The 11451-nt window shown below is 27.5% G+C and overlaps 1 protein-coding gene across 1 annotated transcript in view; it reads right to left on the bottom strand.

Moving 5' to 3' along the window:
* LOC117176309 overlaps nucleotides 1-11106 on the bottom strand; it is a 119558-nt gene extending 108452 nt beyond the window's left edge. The window contains exons 1-2 of the mRNA XM_033366517.1: nucleotides 10738-11106; nucleotides 7908-8103 (exon numbers count right to left, since the gene is read on the bottom strand). Coding sequence (XP_033222408.1) covers nucleotides 7908-8103; nucleotides 10738-11106 — 565 coding nt within the window. The remainder of the gene's footprint in view (nucleotides 1-7907; nucleotides 8104-10737) is intronic.
* Between the last annotated feature and the right edge of the window lie 345 nt (nucleotides 11107-11451).

The raw sequence follows: 11451 nt of genomic DNA, 5'->3' as shown, positions 1-11451 counted from the left end.
CGCCAATTAGCACAAATGGTAAGTTCCGACAGTGCCTACAAGTGTGCCTACTGGCCGCTAGATGGCAATACCGGTTTCATATGTATACACCTGGTAAATTTAGAAGAGAAAAATTAGATCAACTTAAAATAACCTTAATAAAAAATAATTATTCACTTCTATTAATTAAAATCATTATCAAAGAAAGAATTCATTAAATATAAAATGTTTCTTTAAAAAAAAGGATTGGAACTTATAAACAAACTGACCTAAAAGTCTCTTTAGTTTATATTGAAGTTCTTTCTGAACGTTTAAGAGGGTCTTTAAAGAAGTATAATATTGGCTACTATAAACAATACACTTAATAAATTTTGTTTTTTTAACGAAACTAATGGAAATTTAGAAAACTTATATGGTATAGTATATCTCATAAAATGTAATGTTTGTAATAAGATTTATATTGGTGAAACTACCAGAAGGCTCATAACTCGAATTAGTGAACATACAATATTAGGCCAAGTCAAACTGTTTGGCAAAAATTGTTTTCAAAAAAAGTTGGCAAATTAGGTCATGTAAACACAGTTTTGTCACAACAATGTTGGCACTGTCGAGAAAAACAAGTAAAGGTAAAAGTGTTAAATATCAGTCAAGTTTTTAAAGTATTTTATAATGTTAATGTCTGTTCTTTTACTATATCTCTTTTTACTATAATTCTCAGTTAATACAAAAAAAATTACTTGAAATTATTACAAAGAGGCCTTTTTTAAACTATACATCACTCCAAAAAATGTGAAGCTTTGTAAACTATTTTTTATCCTTATTATTTTTATTTTGACCTAGGTTATGTTCAGAGGTGACGGAACCGTAGGAGCCACAGGTTCCAATGCCCCCCCCCCCCCAACAGAAATCGGCTGGGGAGGGGCAAAGTATTGATTTTCCCCACTTTGAAATCGAGTTATAAAATTCATCAGATCTTTTGAATTTTTCCAAAAATCGACCTGAAGTGTTCGTGAAATAATCCAAGTATCTGTGGAATCTTTTTAACCTATCCGAAATCTTTGTCAAATCGTTTTAATCTTTCTAAAATATTAAGAATATTTTTGAAATTATGGAAATCTTTTGGAATTCATCGAAATCTTTTAACTATCTTTGAAACATATCTAAAATCTTTGCGAAATATTTGAATTTTTTTAACAATTTAAAAATCTTTGTGAACACTTTCTGATATTTTTGGAAATCTTCACAAAATATTTGGTAATATGTGTGAAGTTATTAATATCATTTAAGTCTTTGTGAAATCTTTCAAATCTGTCCAAAATCTTTGCGAAAAATCTGAAATATTTGAGAAACTATTAATATATTTTTGAATATTTGATTATATTTTAGACATACTTTCGAAATATTTGATAATATTTATGAAATTATTGAAATCTTGGTGAAATCTATGGGAAATCAGTAATATTTCCGTGCACTCTTTGAAATCCATCTCAAATATTTGCGTAATATTTAAAATCATTGTGAGGCCTTAGAAAGATCATTGAGACTTTTGTGAAATGTTTTGAATCCATCCCAAATCTTTAGGGGAAACGTTAAAATCATTGTATAATATTTCTGAAATCATTGCGAAATATTAAAAATATTTAATCATATTTGTGAAATTATTAAAATCTTTGTAAAATATCAGGGAAATCATTGAATTTTTTGTACACACTTTGTTATGTATCTGAAATTTTTATAAAATAATTTAAATCAACCGGAAATCCTGGCGAAATATTTGAAATATTTGAGAAATCTTTTTTATCTATTCAAAATCCTTGGGAAATCTTTTATATCTTTATGCAATCTTTGAAATCAATCAGAAATCTTTTAAATCTATCCATAATATTTGCGACATTTTTACAATCTTTAAGAAATCATTGAAATTGTTTTGCACTGCAGAAAATCTATCTGAAATGTTTTAAATCACTAAGAAACCTTGGAAAATTCATTGAAATCTTTGGGAAATCAATGAAATATGCACTGTTTGAAATCTATCTAAAAATCTTTTTTATAATTTAAACTGATCTGAAATCTTTAGGAAATCATTAAATTTTTGTAAAATATTTTTAAAATTATCGAAATCTTTGAGAAATCATTGAAGTCTTTGTTAATTCTTTTCAATATATCCGAAATATTTACAAAATATTTGTGCAATTTTTTTAATCTATAAAAAATCATGAAAATCTTTTTGCACTCCTTGAAATCTATCGGGAATCGTTGAAATCTTTGTGAAATCTCGGGAAAATCATTCAGATCTGCATGAAATCTTGGGAAATCTTTTTCAAATATTTTAAAAACATTTAATTATATTTGTGAAAGCATTGAAATCTTTGTGAAATCTTTCGGAAATCGTGGACGTATTTGTGAAATCCTTTAAATCAATGAGAAATGCTTGCTAAATATTTTGTGAAGTTATTGAAATCTTTAGAAAATCATTAAAGTCTTTGTGAAATCTTTTTAATCTATCGAAAATATTTGCGAAATATTTGTGAAATTTTTTTAATCTCTGGGAATTAATTAAAGTCTTTTTTCCTTCCTGGAAATCTATCAGAAATCTTTCAAATCTTTGTGAAACCTTGGGGAAATCATTGAAATCTTCGTGAAAGCTTTGGAAATCTTTGCTAAATATTTTTTCAATATTTGATGATAATTGTGAATATCGGGAATCTTTGTGAAATAATTGAAATCTTTTAAATCTATCCGAATTCTTTTTTAGATCTGTGCAAAATCATTGAAATCTTTGTGAAATATTTGGTAATATGAATTTTTGTAGCTGCATTTGTTATTATTCATTATTTAATATTTTTTGTTTATTTTTTATTTATAATTTATGTACGATTTTACCCAGAAGAAAGCTCCGCCGCTTCTGTTTATGCTTTACCTTGAAGAAGAATGACATTGGCGTCGAACCGCAAGCCTCCAATAAAATTTAAAAATTAATCGATTCCGAACATTCAGAATCTTTCTTAATATGCCATTCAACCAATGAAAAATTTCAAATTCAAAGAACATACGTTATTATTGAAGATTCGATTTTCCTATTTGTTGTTTACTTGACAGTCTTTTCTATAAAATCTAGATTATTTCTTTTAATATAAGTACAATTAATTAATTATTTGTTATTTTATTCTAATAAAATTATTAACTTCACAATGTAATATTTACAATAGTAATTTCTTTTATAGCTGTGCTATATCTTGACTTGCTGTTGTCTTTTTGTAAAAATAAATATTGTTGTATCAGATTTTACAAAAGAAAAGTTTATCCGTGTGGGCAATATTGAATTTATATTGCTTATTAATATTATGTGGTTCGTAAGTAGGATTCCTTCACGAATGACGTCAAAGCAGGCTTATCACAATTCTTCCAGGGTTTTTGCTTCAAATAAATACAATATTATACCATTTATTTCCCTCGTTATATGATACGTAGATGGAAAATAAATTTCTTTAGGTTTTTTTTAAGAATAAAGAGAAGCTTCAAGCTCTCTCAGTTTTTCTCTTGTGGAAAAGATTAATGAAGAAACTGAGACATATTATGCATAAACTGGAAATTGTTTTCATTGTTTCAGAAATTAAGGAGTTCTCCTTGTACTTTCATACTCAGAAAAACCTTACGTAAATAACAAAAATCGACCTCAATAACAAAGCCACTTACATACTATTTTCCTTAGTACGGTAGTATGCAGTTGATAGAATAATAAGAGCAATGAGCTTATTCTCAAACTTGAAAGAAGAATTAAATGTATAACAAATAAGACACAGGCATGATTAAATTCTATAATATTTATTAAAAAACTGACGAAAATATAAAAATAAAAAAATAAGTTGATGCAATTTTTCTTATAATTTAGAAAACGTATTGAAAAAACACCTTTGAACGTTTTTTTTAAGGGAATTTCGTTTATGATAAAGCAAATATTTTTTCACTGAAAATTCTTGTTTTTTTATAGCTAATCACCAACTAGAAAAATGCAAAAAGAACAAAATTGTTTAGAATTAAAATTTCTAGAAAAAAATCTAAATTTTCTGAATCATAGCTTTTTCAGTCCTTATTGAATAAATTTCGCTAAACATATTTCTAAAATATAAAATATCCGCGATCTCCAAATGTTATTTTATTTAAAGTATCTCGGTACACTCAAAATATATTACGATCCTAACATTTTTTATAAACTTTTACAATTGATTATAAAGAAACTAAGCATTCAATCAAAAAACCGAAAACACCTTTGTGTTCATCTCCAAAGATCTATTTGCACCTTTTTTGTTTTTTAAGAAGATTGCATTATTTTTAACGTTCTGCAATTTATGTACGCGAACTAAACGTGTGATCAAAAATAGAAAAAGTCTTTGGATTTGTCTCGGAAATATCTAAATAGGTTTCTTTAAAGAATGTAATTAACCATTTTCTTAAGTCATTCAAATAAGCATACAAACAATTTAAAGGAATCTGTATTATCATCAGAGATAGTTAACATCGATCAGTGTAGATATCTTTTTCACCACTGTCTAAATAGAAATTAACCTATAGATCCAGCTAACTCTTAAAATAAGAGAAAGTAATTAACATCATTTTTAGACTAAATTATTTTCTCTTATTTTCAGAGTTATATTGATCGATAGGTTGATTTCTATTTTCACGGTGGTAAGAGAAATATCTACACTTATCGATGATAGCTATCTCTGATGATAATACAGATTCCTTTAAATTACTCTTATCATAAGTGTAACACCTGGCTTGAGATAGCGTATATTTCTCAACAAACATTCTTCTTTCGATCAGTCTAATAGCTTAATGGGAAAGCAACCGACTGGCAATCGGAAGTTCTGTGGTTTGATTCTCAGTGGAGCGAAAAAAGTAGATATTTTTTCAGCAGAAATTTAATTTTAAAATAAGCCTAAATTTGCAGGAAACACCTTCAAACTCGTATCCAGAGTGTTTTCAGTTTTTCCATCCTACGCTTAGTTTGACGTAGAAAAATGGTTAAGAATATTGTTTTTCCACTTTGTAAGTTTGGAGAAAACTGTTTTGTGTCTATCGATTCTGCCATATCAAGAAATCTTTTCCGTTTTTGGATCAATTTTCAATTTTGTTTGTGAACAAAATTTTACTATAAAGACCTGTTATTTCAAATATTAAAAATAACTAACTGAAATGACTAAATGAATCAGCTTATCTTTTATAGTCTTGCATCAACTTTTAATTATGTGAAAGAGAAAATGTTCAATATAAATATAGATTTTTTAAATAATATAAATTAGCATACCTTCCTTACTCTTAAATAAACTGTAATAATATTTAGAGAGTCTAACTATCAAAGAAAACATTTTTTTAATATTATAAATTGCTTAAAAAATATATTTGAATGAATCTTTCGGTCAGTTTTAAGATATTAGCGTTAAAAATTAATCATTCAAATTTTATCAATTTATCTAAAACCGTCTTAAAGTTATCGTGTTTACAAAAAAGTGCAACACACACACACATATCGGACCAATTATTTAAAACATTACATTCAAAATTTAAAAATTGGGAAACGTTAAGAAAAACGAATTACATTTTTTATTGTCACAATTACGAAACTTCTTCTATAAGGGAGTAAAATGGTTTTATAAACAATGCATCTAGAGACAGTCAAATCTGGATTTAGCGATTCTCGATTTATTGTTTCTGAAAGGTGAAGCCGCGGCACTGTGGGATGAAATAAAAAAACTATGTTCAAAATAATTTGTAGCTGGAAATTCATAATCGATTTTGGATTTGTTATAAAATTCAGCATTACATTTTGAAGAGATTGCTGTGACCTAACTTTTTAATTTTTTGTTTCTTTAAAATTTTATGTTAATGCGAAAAGTGAAGGAAAATTCGATTTTTTCGTGTTTTTTTTTTTATCTTCGTGAAATTTTTTTTCTACGATCAGCATTGCCAGACTTTATAAAACGGGGTAGTTAAAAGCAAAATAAAAATTATGACATTATTAATTTAATTATTATCAATAAATTAACTTAACAAATGAATTCACATAACACTATGAATTCTTAGTTTCAAAGTAAGTTTTTGGGTTAAAATTACTGGCTTTCTTCGAGAAAATATTACTCGACATGTAAAGGCAGAAATAAATCGTTTTTTTTTATCTAATTTTGCTAAATTGATATCGGCAGTGATGTTTAATGTTATAAAAAATTATCATCTGATATTTTTTATTGATTTCATTAACAAATTGTATAAACAAATTCCCAGTGTAAACATTTAAAGGGCGGAAGAAATTGCTTTTTTTCTTAATTTTCCTCAAATTATGTCGCCAGTGATGTTTAGTGATAAAAAATGATCAACAGATATTTTGTATAGATTTTGTAAACAAATTATATAAGCAAATGCTCAGTGCGGACATTTAAAGGCAGAAAGAAATTGTTTTTTTTTCCTAATTTTCTCCAAATTATGTCGCCAGTGATGTTTAATAATGGGAATTCATCATCCGTTATTGTAAATATCATGAAACATTAAAGATAATTGGCGACATAATTTGAGGGAAATTGAGGGAAGAAAAGTGTTTCTTTCTACCTTTTAATGTCCCCACTGGGCATTTGTTGACATCATTTGTTTATAAAAATCTATGAGAAAATATCGTGTGTTAATTTCCCATCATTAAACATCATTGACGACATAATTTGAGGAAAATTAGGAGAAACAACTATTTCTTTATGCTTTTAAATGTCCACACTGAGCATATGTTTATATAATTTCTTTATAAAATTAATAAAAAACATCGAGTGATAATTTTCTATCACTAAACATCACTGGAGTCATAATTTGAGGAAAATTAATAGAAAAAGCGATTTTTTTCTGCCTTTAAATGACTACCCTGGGCTTTTTTATACAATATGTTTATAAAATTAATAAAAAATATCAGATGAAAAATTTTCATGATCGACTATTACTTTTTAGGGGATAGGAAGTAATTTCAAGGCAAAAATTTACTTTGAAAATGGAGAATCCACAGTATAGACTATTTGTTAGTTTGATTTATTTATAACAATTAATTTAACAATGTCATAATTTGTTTGCTTCCAACTATCCATGTGAATAAAGTTTGGCAATGCTCATTATGGAACAAAATTTTCACGAAAATAATACAAAAAAAAATCGGCTTTTTCTTCATTGTTTTCATCAACATAAAAGTTTAAACAAGACAAACAGTTCAATAATCAGGCCACATAAGTCTCTTCAGAATTTATTGCTGAATGTAAAAAAAATCCGAAATCGGTTAAGAATTGCCAGCTACAGGTTATTTTGAACCTCGGTTTTTCATTTAGTCCCACTGTGCGCGAGAATGTGTAAGAAGAACTTCGGGGGAAGGTGCGTTGTTCACTCAGGCGTGAAAAGGCAGAGAAAGAAACAGGAGAGAGCAAAAACAGTTCCGAGACTCTGAATCTATGGTTACCGTCAGCCCCAATACCGAAACGATATCTAGATTTGACTGTACTTCGGAGAGGAATCGAAATGTATTTTCGGTTTTTCAATAGAAAGTTTAGTTTCTTTATAATAAATGATCAAAGTTTGAGATGCATAGATACAGGAAACTTCAGTGCTTACCGAAAATATTTGTTCTGCTCTCACCGAATTTCGGTAAACCTAGACATAGCCTATTTTTTAAAAGTAATTTTGTTAATTTACATATTATACATATCATTTGAGAAAAAAAATTCATCAATTTTCTATTTACTTCAATTGTAGAATAACATGTTTCAATATCAATTGATTCTCACATACTAAGGTAGACGTTTATCTGATGTTCTGCATATTTTGAAATAAAATTTGCCGACACTATAACTTAATCTATTAATTTTTTTCAATCAAAAACCTATTTAATATTAAAATTTACTTACTTTTAAGTGAAAGGCGAGTTTTCTGCAAATTATAAGGTCGAGCATTTGCCCTGGAAGAAGTGGATGAATCACTATCAGATCTTCCCCTATCACTGAATGGAATTCCATAAATGTCCGAAAGAAGTTTGTCCACTAAAGTTGATACTGCCTCTTCCGGCTTTTTCGTTTCTATGTTTTTCAAAGGTTCCGGATATATCTGCAAAAATGTACATTATAAAAGTAATTGAAGTTTAAATAAATATAATACAAAATTTAGTATTATCAGACAAAGTTCTTGATTTGTTGTATAAGATATCTCTGCTCCTTGTGAAAGCTTTTACAAAAATCCTATTACACCAAACTCTCGATTTCAGTCACCCCGTTCTCAGCCTTCCTAGAACTGCTGGCTCAAGCAGTTTCTCAGGGGAGCAGAGCGAGAGTGGCTGCGACAATATACATATAGATATACATTCCTATTGTTCCAATGTCCCATTCCTTTTGATCCCTCCGAAATCAGTCCACACTTGACTGAAAGCGAGAGTTTGATGTATTTATTACTTTAATGTTTCTTCATTAAATATTTACATTCACACTTTCAAAACAGAATAACAATTAAACTATTTCATGTCATCACGAGCATCAAAATTTAAAGTTTTTAATGTGAAAATTGTTTTTAAAGGAACGAAAACACATGAAAAGTTTTCAATGTAGATATTTCAAATTTAAACACCATTTGCTTGACCTTAATACCATTTCCGGCACGTTTTACCCACTATCTATAATGTTCTTCTCGTATCAAATTTCACGTCTACCATATCAATTTGGTTAATTTCGTAATTTTGTTAGATTTCCAAAGATTTTAAGCTTAATTTAAGCAGATTTTTAGAGTAATTTGGAAAATAAATAAAATAAAATGACAATTTAAGAAATTCATAGCTATTTCAAAGTTTTCAAGAGATTTTAAGGTATTTTAAGGAATTTCATCAGATTTAAAAGATTTTTGGGAATATTCAAGGATTTAAAAGGCTTCCAGCGATTAAAAATATGTTTACGGGTTCAAAAGGTTTGTTTTTAGAGAATTATAATAAATAAGTTTAATTTAATTTATATTTTAAGGATTTTAAATTATTTTTATTTCTGTCATTGCATTCGCGCGGTTTCCAAAGATATCAGTAGATTTGAAGAGATTTTAAAGAAATAAAATGAATTTCATCTTGAGGGATTTCTACAAATTTCAAGGAATATCAAGAATTTTTCAGGATTACCAAAGATTTAAAAGCATTTCAAAGAATTTCACAAGCTATATGGGATTTTAAAGGACCTCCAAGTATCTCAAACTATAACGGGATTTTAAAATATTCTAAGCTATTTTAACAGATCCCAAAAAATGTCAAGAGATTCCAAAGAATTATGTAGGATTTCCAAAGATTTTATGTTCGATTTGAAGCAATTTCTAGAGAACTTTTGCAGAATTTAGGGAATAAATTATATTTATTTTATTTTCAAGAACTTAAAAATAATTCCTACAAATTTCTAACTATTTCAAAGATTTCAAATGAAAAAAAATACAGTTAAGAAATTTCAAGGGTTTTGTACGAATTTTAATGAAATTCGTAGCGATTCCAAACATTTTAAGAGATTGTAAGATATTTCAAGGAATTTCACAAGATATAAAGGATTTGATAGATTCTCAAAATATTTCAAAAGATTTAAGATTTTTCTATTAATTTTTATAGTTTTTTAAGGACTTTAATTAATAAGTTGAATTTAAATTATATTAAACCGATTACCAATTTTTTACGAACTTCTATAGAGCTTCAGGTAATAAATGTAATTTCTTTTAATTGCAAGAGATCTTAAATGATTTCTAGAAATTTCTAACTAATTTAAATATTTAAAAAAAATTTAATTAGGGCTACAAAATTTCAAGAAAAATCATTTTAGAACTCACTGATTTTCTCATAATATTTTGTTGTGAAAAAATAATCCGAAATTTTGCATGAAAGTCGCTTTCGTTCCTTTCGTCGATCACAATTTTTTGTATTACTTAAATTATTTTTCAGAGTTTTTTGTTTAATATCACATATTATTATTAATAATATAATAGTAATGATGATTATTAACAATAAATAATTTCCGGTGAAAATTCAACTCTTTTGCTGGAAATTTTGATTTTTTTGGTCAAACGCAAATGATTGAAAAATAATCTGTTTTGATTGAGGATTCTACTATTTACTTGAGAAATATTCAATAATTTATTCCTTTAAATATTTTGTTTAAACCTTAATTTTTTTGGTTTAAAATGAACTTCTTTAACTGAAAATATAACTATTCCAGTTATGGTTAAAATTTCATTTTTTTAGTTGAAATTTCGTCTTTGGTATGTCAAATTTGTTGTTGTGAGACATGCTATTTTTTGAAAATTTGTTCTTTTTTGCTTGAAAATTACTTTTTTTAAATACAAATTTAGCGAAACAATTTTTGGTCAAATTTAAACTATTTGATTAAAAATTTATGTCGTTTGTTCAAACTTTCACAATTTTTGTAGATAATCTTCTTGCTTATAAATGAATTGTTTTATTTGAAAATTAAACACGTCAGGTCCTGATTTCGTTGTTTTTAAGTCTTTTGTTTTGATTATTAACCTAAAAAAGCTGAACTATGTGAAGTTAGTTTAAATTTTTAAAAAAGTTGAAAATGATGAAAAGATTAACCAAATGAACTTTTCTACAGGTTAAATGTATCATCGGTAAAACTCAGAAATTATTAGAATTGTTTTAACGTTTAACCAGTCAAAAGCGGTGCACTTCTTTGAATATATTTGTCAGAATTATTTCTATAAATTCCTCACCTTCTGCTTCTTGACTTCTTCAATTTTCAAATCCTCGATTTCAATTCCTCCTAAAACGTCATCTCCGACAGATTTCGATCTTTGATAATTTTTTGGAATCTGTTCCGAACGATGACTAATAGTACTTCTTCGCCGACTCACAGGTTTGCTATTCATTTTCATAAAATCCGGACTCTCTAAAGTCTTCCTCGTCAAATTAAATTTCTTCGCCTTACTAGCAGGGGAAAAATAATCCGCACAATATTCTGAATTTTGAGTCTGCTGGGTGACAAAGAAATCCCCAAAAACACGTTCATTTTCCACAGAAACACATTTAACTCTATAACTGATTTCAGAGTTTTTGCCCACAGGCATGATTCTGCACTGCATATTCAATTAAATAAATAATTCCTTATTCTGATGAAATTAACTCACGAGCAGCGACTGTAAAGCGGTTTGATACACATATTAAGAGCCGTCCATAAACTGTTATCAATTTTGAGAAATCCCCCCCCCCACAAATTTTCGACTGTGGGTTTATCTCCCCCCCCCCTATTATTTAAAAATAATGTAGCCATTGGAAAAATAAAGTGATTTTGGACAAAGATAGTAGAATAATAGGGGAATAAATTCTTTCAGGTCAAATTATTATTGATACCTTATTGAATTTAATATAAATCGCTTTACATTTTTAAGGGTTTTATGTCGAAATAGTAATTTTAACAAAATAGTTCA

The sequence above is a fragment of the Belonocnema kinseyi genome, chromosome 7 (assembly GCF_010883055.1).
Source record: "Belonocnema kinseyi isolate 2016_QV_RU_SX_M_011 chromosome 7, B_treatae_v1, whole genome shotgun sequence".
In the NCBI taxonomy this organism is placed as follows: Eukaryota; Metazoa; Arthropoda; class Insecta; order Hymenoptera; family Cynipidae; genus Belonocnema; species Belonocnema kinseyi.
Note: the sequence above shows the minus strand (reverse complement) of the source record. Positions and strands in the feature narration are given on the sequence as shown.